Raw genomic sequence first — 21,129 nt, 5'->3', positions numbered from 1 at the left:
AGGCAGTAGACGTTGTATATTAATTGCTGTATGCCATTGTGTTTTTCAAGCAAGGCTTTAAGATCTCAGTTTGCGAGCTATTTAACATCTTAAAGTATTAAACAGTCATTAAAACGCTAGAGAATGTATTCAACGGCAGATCGCTTTCAATGTATTATTACTCCAGTTCCATTACCTCCCGTCCCATCAGAAACCCATATAAATGTAACTCGTATTAAATTAGGATTTTGCCCCCAGTATGTCTTGTTCTTAAAAATATATACAGCTCAACCCCGTTACAACGCGATCCGTTACAACGCGAATCCGCTTATAACGCGATGCAAGCGTGGCTCCCAATTTTCGTATTTATGAAAACTTTACAACACAATTGTAGGTGTCTTAAATACTTTATTGTACAGTGCATACAATTGTACATTATTTCTAACGCGATCCGCTTATAGCGCAATGTGACTCTTTGGACCCCAAGCACAGAGTTATAAGGGGTTGAGCTGTGTATAGTATCAAAAACCTTATTTTCCTTAACTCTAGCATCTGAGGATTCTATAACAACCTTTACACTGTGCTGGGCTTTGGGAAGAGCTTTATTGTAGACTCCGAGTCCCAGACACCTACAGTAATATTTGTCATGCTTATATGTCCTGAACGAAGCATCAGATTTGAGCAATAAAAACAGCTTTGGAAAGGACACGAACAAATATATTAAAAGTTAAAAATTAAGTAAAAATGAAATGGGAAAGAATATTGAAAGCTGTAGTCTACACTGATCTCCATTGTGAATTCAACTCCATATACACAATGATAAAGTGATGAATGATATGCCTTACGGAAGAAACACACTATAAACAGCGTCAGGGCTGCCGACACGGGGGAGCACAGGCAGTGGAGGGGGGCCTGCCAGCCAGGCAATCCGAAGTCGGACAGTAGACCCTGCCATAAGTCAGGCACAACATCCACTATCGGCAATCTGAGTGGGCCCTTCTCCGCCGACAGGTAGGGCCCCAGATGGACCCCACACACCCTGCTCCATAGTTAGGGCCCAGGGGGGATGAGAGAAGAGTGGAGAAGTCTGAAAGATGAGGTGGATAGGGTTGTTCTGAAAGAAGACGGGGAGGTGAGAGAGATAGGGGAGAAGAGAGAGGGGCGAATAAGAGGGGGGAGCAATGAGACAGAGGGAGGAGTGTGATAGAGGTGACGGAGGGCTGAAAACACGGGGGAGCAGAAACCTCACTCAATAACACAGGTCCCAGATCCAGACTATAGTCATGGGCCCCAGTAATCCTGTCGGTGGCCATGGACAGCATAATAAATTAGCAACCATGTAAAGGACCTGAATACTAGATAGCTGTAAAACTGATTGCATGCTATTGTCTGTTCAAGCCCAGCGAGCACGGTCCGGCTTTGTGAAGAAGGGTTTTTGCCAGTGGGTGCCAGCTCGGAAAAAGTTTCATGTATGATTTGCTTTCCAAAAGTACATCCATATATATGTATGCCAGGACAAAAAAAAATCTCCATAGACATCAACCCACAGATGGATGTAACAAAGCGTGATCCATCACAGGATTATAGAAGTTAATGAACTGAATCAACAGTCTGCTTCGTATTTCTCGTTAGTCCAATTGTTCAACCAATATTCTATGTTTGCTTCAGATTCTTCAGAGTTTAATGGCTCCTAATTCTAAGTGCTGAAGCCGCAGACCAAGCAATATCCTACATGTGTATTTTGTGTACAAAATATTTTTCAATGCTACTAGGCGGCATCTTTATGTCAAAATCAAAATAAAACAAAGCAACGGGCTGGAAATGAAGAGGCTGACCACACCCCTTCCTCAGGTTTGCAGGGGACGTCATCAATAAAAACGCTTCTGCTTTTTCACATCATATAATGTTACACTTGTAAAACAGATTTTGTTATCTGTGATATTATCAAGATTATTTTTGTGGGGAACTCACAGGAACTTTGTTTTTTGTGGGGGTTTAGAAAGAGAGGAGTTGGAATACTATCTAAAATCGGGTCACGTTTCCTTATATAATGCTTCATTATTCGTTGTACAGTAGCTTAGATCAGCGGTGCGCAAACTAGGGGACGCGAGATTGTCTGCAGAGGCGCAGTGTTTACAGAGGCCCCGCGCACTCCCCTGGCTTAGATATACATTCATTTTTCTTTGAATATTCTTATTTTTGAATAAGCTTGCAGTATCTTTTCATTTTGCCTTTTTCTAACTAAAATACATAAACTTAAAGGAGCAATCCAGGCACTTATTTTTTTTTAATAATGTGTATTGTTTAATATTATGTTTTTTTTTTTTTTACACAGGATTGAAGCAAGGATTCTCCAGTGCTGAACCACATTTATTTCAGCTCTGGGCTCCCCCCTGCTTCTGGAGATACGTTCCTCCGTAGGGGGTGCCAATAGCTGCTCCAGCTCAGCTAACAGGGGTTTAAAGCTCCCATATAACGCGGGCCAATAGGAAGCCGAACCTGATGACGTCACGGCCTCCTATTGGCCCGCAGGGTGCGGGAGCCTTGGAACTCCGCCACTACGTGATCCTTGCTAGCCGAGCGGAGTGGCTTCCGGCACCCCCTACGGAAGACAGTATCTCAAGAAGCGGGGGGTTCCAGGAGCTTAAATTAATGGGGTTCAGCTCCGGAGACCCCCTGCTTCCATCCTGGGTAAAAAAAAAGAAGGAAAAGAAATTTAAAAGAAATAAAAAAGGGCTTTGTCTAACGCTTTGAAGCAGCAGACTCAGCTGCTTGTTTCTTTTTTACTACCCTTCTTTATTTGTTACAGGATGAAAACCAGGGACTCTTCTGGACTGTTACAGTAGGTTACCAAGAAACTTACTGGTGAAGTTACCGGTTTAAAATCTCCCTCCAAAGGAAATAAAATGGCTACCACATCTAGCGGGTCTTGCAGGCCAATAGGAAGCCACAACGTCATCAGTTGTGATTTCCTAACAGATGGCCATTTAAATACCTTTTTAATAAATAAAACAGGAAGTAGTGTTGGTAACTTCACTGGTTAGTTTCTCAAGAACCGAGAGTCTCTGGAGCTGAAAATAGAAAGGTTCAATTCTGAAGGACCCCTGGCTTACATGCTATAAAGACAATGGGGGTTAAGCTGAGTCCCCGCTGGCGCTGAGCGCGCTCATGCTTGGAGAGCGCTCCAAGCACGAGCGCCGGGTGTCCTTGCATTTACGCGGGGGGGGGGGGGCATTGCGGGTAGTTGAGCGCGCTAGAAAGTAAGATTTTTTTTATCTAAGCGCTTAGCGTGTGTGCATGAGCACAAGCGCGCGCGTGCACCATGTGAGCGGGGACTTACATATATCTATATACGTAAGTAACCGCGGCAAGCGCCGCCCGCTCAGCGCGCTCAGCACTAGCAGGGATGCAGCATTAGTTAAGTAGAATTCCTGCTTTAGGACAGTCTCTAAAGTAATGACAAACCAGTGTACACAAAAGAAATATGAATAGTAATATCTACATCACCATGAACAACAGTATTACAATCACTATGGGGACCTGCATCAGGACATGAAATGGATATGAAATAATAAAATTGTCCATAAAAGAGATGCGCGTGGAGTAACAAGGAAGAGTGTTTTAGAAAATATCACCTGGAGGAGTTTATCCATGACAGGTAGGACAACAAACCAGGACGCTACTACATCCAGAGAAGAAGAAAGAAAGGCTAATGGCAACCTGGGCATAACTGTACTTGAGATATACATAGAAAGCTTCAGACACAGAGTAACATACAATATCCTCAACAAACAGCAGAATGGAAACAACCCAACAACCACTAATGAACAACACGTACATTGCTATCATAACCAACAGGATGCTGAAGCTATCGTGATCACAGCAGACACCCTTCAAGAAGTAGAGTCAACTCTCCGATGGTAGATACTACCGCAAACTACAGGAGAACCCAAGTAAATGTGCATAAAAAAAGCTGAAAAGATCATCCCTCCTAGATCAGAGGCTTCATTCCCAACCCCCCACATCAGGTACCTTTTATATACTCCCCAAAATGCATAGAGGGAGACCAAGGATGGCAAATTGTCTCCAGATAGGACACAAACAATATTTATTTAAAAGGAGTTAGACCTCATTATTTACTTAGAAGCCAAGGTCCCTTTATCCGATGGGCAATTGGGACCGCCATCAGGGGCTCACCCTGGTCAGTCAAGGGACCCGGATCAACCCTAACATATATTGTCAGATCCACAGAGACGCCTGCCAGAGGGGGCCTGCATGAGGGTGTCCTCGAAGGTGTCTGTTAAAGGGGGGCCCCTCTGGCAAGCCCCTCCACTGTTCTCTAGCAGGCCCCCCACCCCCCATCCTACAAGGCTGCAGATAGGTAGACTAGCTCCCTCGCTGCCTTTGTTGTGGCCTTCGCTGCCCCCCAGCCCATACCGCCTCCTTTCCCCGGCCCAGGACCATACCCACATAGCCCCCTCTTCCCCCCCCCCTCCTGGTCCATAACTACATACCCCCAAAATGTATTTGTTGTATTATTTTTCACTTTCAGAGTTAAGGCTCAAGGGGTTGGGCACAAGAGAGCCCACTGGCTTATACTGCGCCCAATACTTTATACCAGTGCCTTAAAGCGACCCAACTTCCAGCACGTCTTAATAAATAAGGTCCACCGTCTTTACCCCACATTTGCTTTCATTATTTATGAGAAGCAGTTTTGCATAAAAGAAATGCTGATCCCCAATGCTCATCACCCATAGAAAGATATCAGGCTTCAAGATTTAGCAATACCATCAATTATTTCATGATTGGCTTGTGCCACTTGATTGATAAGCACCATGCCAGGCCCCATTTAGTGCAACATTGGTGCAAACACGAAGATCAATTATATTAGAACATATAAGTGAAAGACCATACACATCATGTCTTCATTTCACGGCTAAAACGCACGTTTACCCTCTGATTCTTTTCAATAAAATTCTATTTTTATCTTTGTTTTCCAGCCTCTCAGACAATACGCTTGGCAATCACTGTAAAGATAATGAGGAAGCAAAATACTGTGATTTTGGAAGCATTTTATTTCACTAGCTATTTTGATCCTGTGCTGTTAAAAAAAAAGACAAGTGGAAGCCACTGCACAGAAGAAATACATATATTATAGTTATTGACGGTATAGCCTAGTCAGAATAGCACATTATGTGTATTATTGCAATTGCAGACAAAATGAAAGAGATAAGAACGAGTTGATTCCACAGATGTGCACGGAATACAAACCGTTTTATTTTATCACTTGCTGCATAAAACCACCTGGTTAAATATGGAATGGCAAAATGGTCAAGTCATTACACAATAAGAGACATTTCTACCGGGATGTATCATATCCACCACTACAGAAAATGCCATTTGTGCACTTTCTAGATGGGTTATTTCATGAAAACAAGTCCTAAGAGGATTCATAAGACAGCACTTTCATTGCCTCGTGCTACATTTGTGAATTACAGGCGTCTTGAAGAAGCTCTCGTAGGTGCCAACCTACAACCTCTTTTATACTGCACTTATATTAGAACTGTGTTTCTTGGAGTTTCTCAAGTGGGTTTCACCAGGACCATAAAAAGAAGTTGTCAGGAAGAGACACAGGCCTTTTTTGCTGCCAGCATCCTTCAGTTTCTCTCAGAAGCGTAAAAAAGTAGTGTAATTGTGCCTGACTTAAAGAGGCAATTCAAGCGGCACTTTAAAAAAATATATATATATTTTTTTGTTTTAATATATAAAACCTTTGATTACCTTTATTGAAAACTAATTTCCTAAGCTGTAGATCGATTCGTTCTCGATGGTAACTTTTAGACCAGGGGTGTGGAAACTTCCGGTGCTGCGCCCCCACCTGCCTGTTCTCCCCCTGTGTTGTGCCCCCTCCTTACCTCTATTGTGGCGTCAAATCTCGCCGCCTGGTCATGTGATGACACGTCCCATGACCCGCCGCGTCGTTTGATGCCGCGTCTCCACGGCAACGGGCGTCAAATGACACTGCATTGCCATGGAAACGCGTGAACTGAAGCTGGATAAGTGAATTACAGAGGCCTCGCGCTCTCACTGTAAACGCCGCCCCCCCCAAAAAAAGTATTGCTCCCCCCAGTTTGCGCACCCCAGCTTTAGACTGCACTGGGCTCTGGGGAAAGCTTCATTTTAACCTTCCCAGACACTTACGATTTCATACAAATATACTGGATCTCCTGAACTGAGTGTCAGATGTATCCTTATATTACTAAGGTAACATTAACTATTGTTACAGTTTGCAGCTGAGACTGGCCGATCGATTAGTTCCCACATGATTGATCAGTTAAGATCCTGCTTACCAGGGTTCACTTAATGGCTGCCTTTCAGTTTCAATCAATCCTTCAGTTTGTGTAACTCTGAAGCTACAATGTATTCTTAAATTACCAAGGTAGTATTGTCTATTGTTACAGTGTGCAGCTCAAACTGCTGGGAATATTGGCAGCAAATTATCACAAACAGGCAAGTCTTGCAAATATCTTGCTCTGCTGGGGAGGTGGGCTAAAGCCCATTATGCAAAGACTCATTAAAAATGGCATTAAGAGTTGAATAATTAAAATATATATCTATGCAGTAAGTATTTACAACTGTAGCATGTGTCGGTATATGAAACCCTCCAGATGTGTCTTTTCCCACAGCCCGCATAGACGTTTCAACATTAATAATTTTATTGATTGTAATACATCCTTTGTGGTCTATGTGATCAACTGTGGCTGTGGGAAGAGATATGTCGGAAGGACAACAAGGTCCCTCAAGATTAGAATGCAAGAGCATTTCAGACTCATCAAGAGAGGAGCTATCCCAATGAGGTGAAGGAGGGTGTCCTAGGGCAACTTCCCCAACCTTCAGGGCTTTCTGGTGCCCCCCCCCCCCATCTTTATGGACTGAGTATACAACCAAATGATACCTTAATACCCAGTGTTCTCCCTTTCCTCAGAAGCACACACACAGCACTGTGAGCACCATTGTTCTATTCCTAACACTGTTCATCAAGAGAGGAGACTTGGCGCACCCGGTTTCCAAGCATTTTTCAGAATGTGCCAAGGGTGGCACCGAGAGTTTTTCCTTTATGGGAATTGAGAGAATTCTACCCAAAATGAGGGGCGGTGACTTGGTACAACGGTTAGATTGCAGGGAGTCATTCTGGATCTTCATGCTAAAAACCCGTTTTCCAGATGGAATCAACATTGAATGGAGCATTAATCATTTTCTGAAGTGAATCATTGTCAGATATTTCAGTACTATGCATAGTCTTACCTCTCCGAGGTCACCATTGTCTTGTGTTCATTAACAATAATAACTTTGTATCCCTGTTTTGACTAATCAGTCTACAACAAATGAATATTCAAATAAGGGTTTGGATTGAATGAAATTAGTGCGTTTGTAATTACAAACAATATAAGTGCAATGTGAACACATTCTCTAAGTAGAACCGCATTCTCATTTTTGGATAAATTAAATATGTGTCACTTTATATGGCTCTTCTTTTTTCATGATTTGGTAAACAAACTATATGTACAATCAATTTAGTAGTTATCCTCTGTACTTCATGAAGGCTGCTCATATGTTTTTAATATAGGTATAAGTTAGATTTAAAAAATGTTTTATTCTGTTTGATTATATATCTTTTTGTTTTTAAGTTCACAATCAATGTATGTTTTGCATATATAGGGTACAGTCTGCCTGATTGGGCTCTCAACTTGGACCTTTAATATATTTCAGGATTGGTGTGTTTCCCCATCCCTTTCCCTTTTTCCTCCCCCCTTTTTCTTTCTCCTTTTTCCCCTTTTCCCTGGCTTTCCCCTTTCCCCTCCCCCCGTTTTTCCCTTCCCTTTTCCCTTCTCCCATTCTCCTTTTTCCCCCTTCCTTCCTTCCCTTCCTTCTCTCCCCCCTTTTCCCCCTCCCTTCCTTTCCCCCCCCCCCGTCCTGCCCCCCCCCCACCCGCTCAATGGGGTAGGTCTATGGGTGTCTGTAGGTTTATTAGGCATTCCCACAGACATCCCTGTTGCGTGGGTGGTCACACATTATTTTCATTTAGTTTGTGTCCAAGTTACAACCAGAGCATGTGGGCGCATGCGCTAGTACTTAGGACCTTGGTGGTATTACTCGCGGGATCTGAGACTGATCATTGAGTATTTTGATCTGCGTATGCGCGAAAAAACGTGGCTTGCTTGAGGCGCATCTCGCGAGATTTGGTCCTCCATTGCCCTGCGGTGCGTGTCACCGAGCAGGTGTGTTTGGAGGCGGCTTTCTCGCAGTGTTAACAGGTATTTAGCCGCCCTTATGATGCTTACACAGCTATATATCATATGTTTAATTAGCATGAGGTTACCAATTAGTGATTTTGGCGCCAAATCGGCAGACTTTCCCTATATATAGTGTGTTGTATACCATGTTAATACACTTCTTGATAAAGTGCAATTTGTCTGCACGAAACGCGTAGAAGGTTGCAGCCTTCTGTTTTTATGTCCCTACAATAAAGAAATATTTTTGCCAGACCTGCCATCACCTTTTTTGCTGTGCGTTGCACCAACCCACATTGCATTGGATTTCTCCCTATTGGCAACAGCACGCAGACTGAGAGGACCACTGGTGACACATTCGTGAGTACTTACCTGGGGCCAGCCCAATGAGGTTAGGGGGGGTGTTTTTGTGCATCTACCCCTGCCTTCAGGGCAACTGGAGCCCTTTTCTAGGTTTGAATAGTATTATGTCCCAGAAGTGTTCCTCTCACATTATAACCTGATGGGATTTCATGCTTGAGCACCACATCACCTTTACTGTATGTTCACTTAATGGCTGCCTTTCAGTTTCAATCAATCCTTCAGTTTGTGTAACTCTGAAGCTACAATGTATTCTTAAATTACCAAGGTAGTATTGTCTATTGTTACAGTGTGCAGCTCAAACTGCTGGGAATATTGGCAGCGAATTATCACAAACAGGCAAGTCTTGCAAAGACCTTGCTCTGCTGGGGAGGTGGGCTAAAGCCCATTATGCAAAGACTCATTAAAAATGGCATTAAGAGTTGAATAATTAAAAAATATATCTATGCAGTAAGTATTTAACATGTAGGATATTCCATGAATTGCTCCTTTAAAATGCATTTAAGAAATATATCGTAGAAAGCTACAATCAGGGGGGTCTTGAGGACTGGAGTTGAGAACCCCTGGTCTATTGCACACCAGCAATAACTGCTCTTGTATACTATTATCATTGTTTCTCATCATCGCGTATCAGTAAAGCGCCAACATATTCCGTAGAGCAGTACAATGGGGGGTACAAAGATTTGATCATTACATAAACGTACAAATAAGGACAGACATGCACAAACAGATACAAAAAGGTAATACGCCTTCAAGCGGCTTCAGAATCATCAACAAAAATGTGTTTGAGAAAAAAACATGGCAATATATATATATGGCACATTTAAAGAAAGATACATTAGTGCAGAACACGTAGAGAAAAAGTACCTTTCAAAGGAATCCTTTAGAGTTTTAAAGATACCCGAGCAGCAGGGGAATGATGAAGCTTGTAGGAAATAAATGTAGCTACTTTTTCTCCAGGTCTTTTTAACTACTGGGGATCAAAGTGCAGCAGATATGAATGGCTTCAACAGACAAGCTATGTGCTCAGCTACTCCGTGTCTAAGGAGATAGCAATGCTCATTCCAGTGTACCTTGGGCTATTCTAGGAAATGCACTGTCTGCAATACAGTTCACATTGAGCTACAGTATTTCCACCGTGCGCTACCATCTTTACCAAATGCATGTCAAACTCATAATCAGCAAGGATTCCGTGGGTTGCAGTAATAAGGAAAAAGCCACGGATAAGATGGCCCTGTCCAAATTGACAATAAAATATTAGCATGTGGCTTCAGAAAGTGTTGGATTTACCTGGATTATACAGTATGTGGACTTACAGTATGTGCAAAACTCAAGAGTGGCACATGTCCATCATCATTTAAGTTGCGCTCTTGCACATACATGAACAAAGTGGAAATGTATCCAGCTGCGCACCAAAAATAATTTTTTCCCCATGTGTTTTGGTGCATAGATGTTAATGGTACAGTATGTATATAAAAAATGAACATTTCTGTGCACCACAAAATGAATACTACGGTAGTTATAAATAATAATAAAAAATACAAATAATTATTTTTTCCCCCTTAAATTGTATCAATCAGGTATTGAACATGAAGGATGCGTCAAAAAGAATTCAAAACAACACATTTTTGGGTGGGAGGCATGGCAGTTACAGAATCAGTCGGCTTGGGCGTCACGTCTCATGACCCCGCAGCATCATTTGAAGATTCAGACTAGGTAAGTGGGTCGCAGGGAGGGGGCGCAGAGCAAAATGTTTGCACACCCCTGTGTTAATGCATAGGACCCTATGACTCATATACTGGTATGTATACTACAGAAATCCTACGCTTTCTCTATATGAGCGACAGCTATTACTACACTTTAGGATATGTCAAGCCTACATGAAATAAATATTGCAAACGGATTCAAATGAAAAGACTAGTTCTCTCCCAGCTAGAAGCTGTTCCCAATTTCATATGGCTGATATGAACATCAACACTACATCCATAGGGTGCTGTGCTACGGATTGAAATGTCTTTCACTGCCAAGGAAGCCCATCTAGCATTCAAGGAGTCAAAAACGTAAACCTGTAGTGATTTAGGGTCTCATTCTCTATTGGCAGAAGAAGCCACTGAAGACAACGTGGATATTCCGCCTCAGACTATATATAATGACCCTGTTAAGCAGTTTCGCATTTGACTCATAGACTGGGCAATTTTTGGTGTGTACGAGATAACAGAACAAATGTTTTCAACCCCAAACAAACCATGTTGCTGGAATCCGAGACTATCTGTTTAGCTGCCCAAGTATACGAACAAAACTCTTCCTGACACAATTAAGACGCCGCCGTTACTTACTACAAGGGAGAGGGGCCGTTTCCATGCGACAACACCAATCAATCCTGACAACAGCACCTGGAATGAAATGAAAAAGGTCAGGGAGAATGCACACAGCAAATGTGTTATCTTCAGCTCCTGGAAGAAGAAGGGGGAAAAAAAAGGATCTTCAAACCGTGCATTGTTATTTCACAAGAACAAAAAAAACACCGCCGTGCTACTGTAGGTTATATTTATACGGTTCAAAATATTGTAAGAAGAAGAAAAGCATCTTATTTTCAAATAGGTTCCCTGGAGATTTGGATAAATCCGTAGCTGCTGGTACAGTTGCAGACATTGTCATGTGTAATCCTGCCTGTACAAGATTGTTTTCATACTATATTTTTGAGATGTATTGTAGGGTATGATCACTTTAAAGCCGGGGTGGTCAACTCCAGTTTCCCCTCTCCCACCCCCCCCCCCCCTCCAACAGGTCAGGTTTTCAATATATCCCAGCTTCGGCACAGGTGGCTCAATCAGAGGCTCAGTTGAAGACTGAGCCTCTGATTGAGCCACCTGTGCTGAAGCAGGGATTGATTGAGCCACCTGTACTGAAGCAGAGATTGATTGAGCCCCCTGTGCTGAAGCAGGGACTGATTGAGCCCCCTGTGCTGAAGCAGGGACTGATTGAGCCACCTGTGCTGAAGCAGAGATTGATTGAGCCCCCTGTGCTGAAGCAGGGACTGATTGAGCCACCTGTGCTGGAGCCGGGATATCCTGAAACCCTGACCTGTTGGGGGGGGGGGGGAAGGGAGGACCAACATGAAAGATGAAATTAATAGTATACAGACATTTTGAAACCTTAGAAATCTTTTCTCTCCGTTGTCATCCACCAAGGATCAAAACGAGCGAGGTTTGTTGTTTATTTAGTTTGGCGTTCTCAGTGAGGCCTGTGTATCGGCAGAAATATTTCGCTTTATATTTGCGTCGTAAATTAAATGTAACTTGTTTTTGTTACGCAACGCTCAATAGAGATATAAAATCGTGTTTGCCGCCGTGTATGTCATGGTGCACAGTTACTTGATACATACCAAATTTAAAGAGCACAAGAGTTGACGCAAAGCATCAATTAACCCCTTTAGTGCCATATGAACGTACAGTGAAAGTCGTGAAGGCTGGCACAAGCCTGGAAGACATACCCTGTACATTGTGGCACTAGGCTCATTTTCTTGGCATAGATCCACAGGTAGTGTGACCATATTTGCCCCAACAAAAAATGGGACAAAGGTCATGCATGCCCAGTCGGTTCTTGTTGACTGCGCATGCGCGAATAGTGCTTGCCGACCGCACATGCGCTGCTCGAGTGCCTACGTGATCGGTAAGCGATTATCGCACCCGCGTGGTCGGCAAGTGCCGATCGCGCATACGCAGCCAACTGGATTTTAAAACCGAGACGACACCCCAAAAAGTTGGGCCAGGGCCCTAAAAAACGGGACTGTCACGGCTGAACTGAGACATCTGGTCACCCTATTCAAAGGAGCACCGGCCGTGAACTCAACGGAAGGGGGACATTCTCTTTCCTTGATTTAAATGGGAGCATGAGTGATTGCGTGATCGCTGGTGCCGGAGAGTCCACAGCCATGAGGGGGCAGCACCCTCTGGCACTGAAGGAGATAATCTAATGTAAAACACTGCAAATATTTCAAACTGTGGATATTCCTACCAGAAAGGAATTTGGAAGCTTAAAGAGGCACTCTTGCATCACTTTTTCTTAAATATAGGGTTGTAGCAGGGGGTCTGCGGAGCTGAACTGGATTCATTTCTGAATGGATTCACTGAAATACTTACTTCGGAAGGGGGTGCCAGTAGCAGCTCAGGCGGGGCTAGTAGGGGCTATTAATATGGCAGCTTTAAATGTCCTGCGTCTCAACAGAAAGCCGTGATGTCCCGCCTTACGGATTCCTACTGGCCCACATGATGCGGGACATTTAAACTGCACAGGTATACTGGCACTCCCTTCCGAGGTAAGTACAGGCATACCCCGGTTTAAGGACACTCACTTTAAGTGCACTCGCAAGTAAGGGCATATCGCCCAATAGGCAAACGGCAGCTTGCGCATGCGCCTGTCAGCACGTCCTGAACAGCAATACCGGCTCCCTACCTGTACCAAAGCTGTGCGCAAGCGGGGAGACTATAGAGCCTGTTGCAAATGCGTTATTTACATCAGTTATGCACGTATATGATGATTGTAGTACAGTACATGCATAGATAAGTGGGGAAAAGGTCGTGCCTCACTTTAAGTACATTTTCGCTTTACATACATGCTCCGGTCCCATTGAGTACGTTAATGCGGGGTATGCCTGTATCTTGGGAAGCTGGGGGTCCCCGGACTTGAAATCAACGCGGTTCAGCTCCGGAGACCCCCCTCTTTTTAAACATTAAGGTGTAATCAGGAGTGCTACTTTAAAAGTGACACACTAACGCAGGGTTTAACCAGAATCCTCTAGCTGCAAAGCAGCCCCAAAAACAACACCAGGATTTATCAGGGTGGAGGTGGGGGGGCATCCCATTGAAAATAGTGGTATTTTTTTCTGTGTTGCCTCTTGCACTAATATTGCCCCACTTGCACAACCTGGACACTTTGTGGGTTATTCACTAAGCTGTGACAGTGCCAAAGTCAGCAGCAGTTTCCGGGAGATACAGCGCCTTTTTATACAATCCATTTTCAAGCCCATGTCCAAAATCAGAACATCTGCAGTTTAAAGCATCAAAGAGTGTTTTAAACACAGCAGTGACCTGTGGGTCACCCCATCCATTGTCAATAAGTGAAATAACCACAATACTGGCTTACTTTGGCAACCATTTGATTTATCCAATGTACACTTTTACCTTTAAATCACCATTAAGCTTGGATTTAGCTGTGCCATTTCCATTAAAGAATTACTCTTGTTTTAAGAGCCTCAGCTTTTCCTTTATATAAGCGACACACAAAAAGCTAAACAAGGCTTTGAAAATCTTTTGTAAGCAGGTTCATTTGTGCCTCTGACAAATCATTTTCTTCAGTCCATTGCCTAGCATTATACGTTAAATGCAAGAACACTGTTACATGTTGAAATCAAGCCAGCTGCTGCCGAAATATTCCTTATGTTTAAGCAGTGGAGCTGAAAAATAGATGGTATCACATTCTCGAATCTCACATTGAGAAGCTGTCATATGTTAGATCACTGTCGTCTTTATACAGTAGACGTTAAAATAATCTTGTTTAAAAAGAAATCCTTTTTTATGTCCAAAAATCAGAGGATTTGGGGGTCTCTAAAGGAATAAGGTGTTCAGACCCCAAAGACCCTCCATTTCCTACACGTTCATGCATAGTGGGTGTTACTCCAGACTTGTTGTTGTCAGCTCCTAAACAATCCAGTCTAATTAAAGACTGGAGAACCTTTATGTTTCAAATATATATAGTATACCTCAATTGTGTTTCCACTATCCATATAGTTTTAACCCATTTGCCCAAACACAACTGCATATTCTATTGATTATTGAGAGACGCTAACAAAGGAATTAAGTACATTGGGGCTTTCACATAGCACCGATGGGGGTGTACGTCATTCTGATCCGGTGTTGACTGCCATTCAAGCCAATGACAATTAAATCTAGATCAGGGTGTGATGTTCGCATCAGTGTTTAGTGCATTTGGCCATTGTTGGTTTGCTCAACACAAAATGCCCCCATCTTGCCCAAAAGCAATAATCCCCTCGCTAAATTAAATTCTCTGAACAAGGTTTGCATGCTCCTGGGAGATTGAGGATTGCAGTGATTATTGCATCTTTGTACTGTATTTTATCTTTGTACTTTGTATCCTAGCCAATGAGCGCTGACCACATTCAGAGAAGATTCCGCTATTGAATAATGTGTTAGAAAAAAAATATTATACTAGGAAAGCTAGTGTAATGAGCCAGTACACACAAGGTAGGGATCAAATATAAATGTATAAATTAAATTCATATACAGTATACACATAAATGAAAGCTGCAGATCAAGCAATATCTTACATGTATTTTTTTTTAATAAATCAGTTCTGTACTACTAGAAAATACTTGTAGCATTTTTTTTAAACAACTCTGAATAACATTTTTAATGTGTTATAATGTAACAAACATTTTTTGTTTCTATAGCAACCATTTACAAAGTCACATCCCTTCCACTTCTGAAACAGACACTGGTACACCATTTTTGAGCCATGCCCTCTCTCTAGCAGTGCACCAATTGTATCTAGTGACTGCCTTGTCACATGATCTTCCCCACAGAACTTTGCATGTTTGGTCCTCTTCTGCTGCACTGACAGCCATTTAGTGAACCCCCGATCTGAATCTTCGCCGATTGATCACAGGAGAACGAATCGATCAGCAACTTGGCCAATTACTTATTGTGTGAATTGTATTGATGCACATATTAAAGAGGGGTCGGGGAAATTAAATTAAAAAAAAACTGATAGCTTGGACTACTGCTTTAAAATCATAAACATGGTCCATGTTGTGGATCCCAGAGGGTCTATCAAAAGTCATTAATATTGTTTTATTGTTATCTTATTGTTATAGGGGTGTATGTACTAAAAAGTGAGTGTATTTTTCTGATCACAGAGCGCCAAACGTAAACATGATTTGTTACCTCTGGTGCAGTTTGTTAGAAGGCAGAACGTTACACCACCTTACACCTGTCTGACTTTGTGATGCAGATTGAAGGGAGAACAATGTTGCACAGTTGTGCACAGTTTGATACAGTACATCTCATAATAACTCCTCCAGTCTACACTCTCCAAGTTGCAAGGTACAAGGGGAAACATGGAGCAAAGACCTTGATACATTGGGTGTATGGTGGCTATGTATAAAGCGTCTCTACAAGTCGCAAACCAGACTCAGAGAAGAATAGCAAGTTACTACATCTCCGTGCAGCATTGTATAGAGCTAATACTTGTGTTTTGTGGTGTGTGCGTCAACTTCTTTTTCACAAAGGAAAACATTATACTAGGGGTGGTATTAGAGGCAGAGTGTGGATGTTGTCAGTGGTGCACATATGTAAATGATATGCACTATTAAAATTCAGGTACAGTATGCAAAAATGGGGATGGGGAAATCCTGGGGCCCCTGTTGACACAGTTCTAGACAGTAACCCGATTTTCCATTACATAGTAACTGGTAAATATCTATCCACTGTTTTATATATCTGTCTACCTAATCTATTACTGTATCAATCTGTCTATTGTATCTATCTTTCTACTGTATCTGTTTGTCTACCTAATATATCTCTGTCTATCTAATCTATCAACTGTATTTATCTGTCTACCTAATTTATCTGTCTATCTGATCTATCTACTGTATCTGTCTACCTAATGTATATATTGTATCTATCTACCTAATCCATCTACTGTATATATCTGTCTATCTACTGTATCAACCTAATCTATCTACTGTATCTGTCTACCTAACCTGTCTACTGTATCTGTCTATCTACTGTATCTATCTATATAATGTATGTCTATCTAATCTATTTGTCTATCTACTGTATCTATCTGTCTACCTAATGTCTCTACTATATCTATTTACCTACCTATCTACTGTATCTGTCTATCTACTGTATCTGTCTATATAATGTATCTGTCTATCTAATCTATTTGTCTGTCTACCTAATTTATATACTGTATCTATCTGTTTATCTACTCTTTCTATATGTCTATCTAATATATACACTGTATCTGTCTACCTAATTTATCTACTTTATCTACCTAATCTATCTACTTTATCTGTCTGTCTACCTAATTTATATACTGTATCTGTCTATCTATGGTAGCTATTTGTCTACCTAATCTATCTACTGTATCAATCTGTCTGTCGAGCTGCATCCATCTATTCCTACAACTCATCTTTTGACTGCTCACACTATTAGAGATTAATTACTGGATCTGTCCTTTGTTATAGTGTATGTCCGCAACTGCTTCATCTGCAAGGATGGAGCCAAATTCACGTTGATCTACTGTACTGAGACTAAATATTAAGACTACTTCTAGCTTACATCAGCTACTTGCACTATAGCATTCTGCCTGTCCTGCTTTGTGGCATAATATTTCATTCGTGTAGTCTTCTTTCATCACGTATAGCAGTATACTGTATGTGGTTCCTCCATCTTTATTTTGCCTTGAAACTGGATATCTTCTCGCCGCACTGATCTAATACAGTCTTACACCAGACATAGAGTAATATAGTGGTTTATTTGCAGGTTGCAAACGCACAGTGTTTCAGGGATCTCCCTTCCCCAGGTGCAATATTCGCCTGAGGAAGGGAGATCAACCGAAACATTGTGCGTTTGCAACCTGCAAATAAACCACCTTATTACACTATGTCTGGTGTAAGACTTTATTAGATCAGTGCGGCAAGAAGATATCCAGTTTCAAGTTTAACTAGGTGGCAGAGTGGGATCCCAGCCACTCTTCAACTGCCTGCACCTTGCAAAGAAAAAGGACACCCACTACACTTATCTGAAAGGAGTGCGGTAAGATCCAAAACCTTTTTCTCTATTTTGCCGTGCATTAGTATTAGATTTAAGTCTATGTGCTTAGTTGTAGAGATGGGCAAATGTGTCAGAATTCGAGTTGCAAACATTTTACTGTATTTCTAGTAACAGTCGAGGGCAGTTTCAATCATTACAAATGGAGGCGATTGACCCTCAAGCTGCTGTGAGTTTCACGTCACTCCTCCTTTCTGCCTGCAAATGTGTAGACATTACATTTCAAATGTTTAGATCTTCAATTCACCTAGACGTTCTAGACCCTGATATATGGGGGGTTTTCTCAGGAGGAAGGGAGAGAAACAGATGTTGAAACAACATGTGGAGAGACATGTACACAACAAGGAACCCATCTGACATACCTGGGATATTGCGTATGCTAATAGCATATGCAAAGAATATTTAAATGTCTATTAGCTTATATCCCCAGGTATCTCAGGTGTGCTCCTTTTTTGTGCACGTGTATCTCCATGTGTTGTTTGAAGGTGAATTTTAGGGATATATAAATATATATATATATATATATAAATATAAATATAAATAGAGAGAGAGAGAGAGAGAGAGAGAGAGCACTTGGGTCTCTAGTAAAATAGAATCCCTCTCTCCCTCTCTCCCTTTCTCCCTCTCCCTCTCTCCCTCTCTTTGTTTGTAATAAAGCCATTTCATTTTACTTTAACAAGGAGCTATTTTCTGTTTTACAGTATATACAAATCAATCATCACCATCATCTTCAGCCGTTGTCGATCCACTGCTAGATCAAGGCCCCCCAATGATGTTCCAGGTACTGCTGCTGCAGTTACAAGCTTCTCTTCTTCAGGTTGCTCCAACAAATCTACTGATTTCATCCTCCCATCTTACTTTTGGTCATCGTCTTGGTCTTTTGATATCCCTTAGAATCCAGTTTAGTACCATCTTTGGCCAACGATGGTCATTACTTCTTGCATGCCCACTACCATTTCAATCTCTTTACCCTTGTGATGGATGTCACAGACTTGTTTGATTATACACACACACACACACACACACAGACCTATCCCTGTACCATAAGATTATATATTTATACCAATTGAAAAAATATAGTGGCTACGCTTTCACTAATATAATCACACAATGGTAACACTGCCAAAGAGACCTAGCTCTGCATGGAGTGTCACTATGCCAGTGTTTATTTGTAATCATAAATAATTAAGGGAGACTTTCACTGAGAATGCAAGGCAAAGGGATGTTTCTACTCAATCATTAAAGAGGCTGGCAGTTGCTGGAACCTGACAATTCTGGGACTAATTATCTAAAGGTTATCGCTCATCTTTGAAGGAAACTTCTCCACAAGCACAAAAGGCAGACAATTAAAATCAAATCTAATAATGTGTTCTGATTTCTGCTTGAGCTGAATGCATACAGATGCCTCTTACATATCCAGTTCCGATAACATGAAAGGATTCAGCCATGTAACACCTTCTGCACTTTTACATAGTTGTTTTATAACCTAAGATTTATTCCTTTTGTGAATTGAGACTTGAAAGTCTGACACTGATAAGCAGAATAACAAGTATCGCAGAATATATGGTACATATAGCTTTTGTTAGGGGTTAATATTTAGCTGAGGAAAAAAGTATGAAGTAATTACATACAGTAGCTGCAGGTATCAGGGCTGCGTTATAAAGCAGTTCTTAGAAAATCCCAATGAAATCCATATTTGTGAACCAAGTATAGTATACAATGTACTACTACTGTATATATAGCTTATATGACTAAAATCTCTCATCAAATGCATGACTTCAACAATGGGTTTCTTAAATTTGACACAGGTAGGATTTTGCACTGACATATTCAACCTCCAAGACATCTCCTAGACTTCTTCTTAACCGTGAAACTTCCAGAAGACTCTTCCCATCGTAACAAATTAAAAGTGGCCTGAAAACCACTTTTTCAGGAAGTCTACCCAACATGCGTCTCATAGGCTCAATCTACCTCCTCCCTCTACCATAAAACTATATCAACTGTAACAAGAGGAGAACATCCCATCTAGAAGCTTCATGTCAACTGCAAGCAGCCGTTAGCTTCACACCAAAGCCTTGTGTTTCCACTCTCACCTCTTTTGAGATTGTAAAATCTTTGGAGCAGGGATCAACCTTTACCTACTGTATGGCTGTACGGTAATGTCATTGAATTATCATTGTCTTTAGCACACCTATTTATATGTGGTGTGGAATATGTTATAATAAATGCTAATAATAAACTGCACATACTTGGTGTCAGACTGCCACAGAACACACCATTTGTTATCCCCCAAAAGGAAAATCAGAAAAGGTGAAACAATTTTTCTTCATATGGCCAATCCATGCTACACAGTTTAAACTCTTAAAGGCTGAATGCCGAACAGGACATGGTACCCATGATATGAATATAAAAGCGAGAATTCTACGCAATCAGAAAGACCTCAGTAAGAACTGGGAAACATAATTGCATTTCAAGTGAATGGTGCAATCTATCCATTCTTTTCCTTGGCTGACAGCTAATTTGTCAAATGCCACACTGATTTCTTTCTGTAAATTGGACAGCTGAGACCACCAACCTATTTACATAGGCCATAATCTGCGCCTACGTGGACATTTTTACATAATTCCAAGTTACATTTCTACCACTGGAGGACTGAAGCCAAGTATTTATATGCCAATAAGTCATTATTATGTACTTCAGCTGAGATTTGTAAGCAGTTCATGTCCGAGCAACTACTCCTTTTGAAAATGGATACAGTGCAAGGTAAAGTGATTAATCCAATCATTAATATTACTAAGGCTTATTTTCGGTTATTACAGAAGATACTATCTCATGCACATTTCTGATGAAAGAAGCTCAGAGGGAAGTTGAACAGCATCTTACGACAAACTGTGCAAGAAGACATTGTTGTAACAGCAAGAGATTAGTATGACTACATTTATTAATGGATTATAACTCATTATAGAATCTTTTGACCAGTCCTATATTCTTTCATTACCATCCTTTGTCTTTCTCGGTTCGTTCCTCTTAACCTTCTCTCCAGTGTTCATCCGCCTACTTTCTGCATCCACCTTCAATAAATGTCAAGCCTCTTGGCTCCTATTCAATATACTATAAAGCCATCTTTTAATGCTGGGCAAGAGACACTGCTGGAGAAGTCTTCAACTCCATTCCTTTACATGGGACTCGCATCTTTTCCGGCACAGGGAAGACAGATTTACAGCATATCAAATAGGGGTCTCTAAATTTAACAAAAATCAATTTACATCTACAAACTATAGGTTAGATCAACGAGAACCATATTTAATATTACAATAAACTACGGTGGCATAAATATTCAATCAGGTTAATATTTTTCAAGAAAAAAACCCGCAATAATCTCAATAAATTTTATTAGTAGATCATGTGAAATGCACTTTATTATAGAACCACTTGTCATGTTTTCTTAGTGTCTGTAGAAAAATGATCTCAAGTCCCAATCTTATACTGTATTGCTGACCATAACAAAGATTTTAAAAAAAAGTCCCCACAATGCCACAAAGGAACATTTTTTAATCTCCCTCTCCTAGATGTTACGTTTTGATTTAATAAGGAAGGGCAGCAGATAAAAATCGGCATTTATCTGCAGAGAAATTAATATGACA

At 41.3% G+C, this 21,129-nt stretch overlaps 1 protein-coding gene across 1 annotated transcript in view; it reads right to left on the bottom strand.

Moving 5' to 3' along the window:
- ENTREP2 (endosomal transmembrane epsin interactor 2) overlaps positions 1–21,129 on the bottom strand; it is a 526,354-nt gene that overhangs the window by 361,916 nt on the left and 143,309 nt on the right. The window contains exon 2 of the mRNA XM_075575857.1: positions 10,967–11,023. Within this exon, the coding sequence (XP_075431972.1) occupies positions 10,967–11,023 (57 nt within the window). The remainder of the gene's footprint in view (positions 1–10,966; positions 11,024–21,129) is intronic.

This window comes from Ascaphus truei, chromosome 18, assembly GCF_040206685.1.
Source record: "Ascaphus truei isolate aAscTru1 chromosome 18, aAscTru1.hap1, whole genome shotgun sequence".
Taxonomy (NCBI): domain Eukaryota; kingdom Metazoa; phylum Chordata; class Amphibia; order Anura; family Ascaphidae; genus Ascaphus; species Ascaphus truei.
This window is presented reverse-complemented; position numbering and strand designations above follow the sequence as displayed.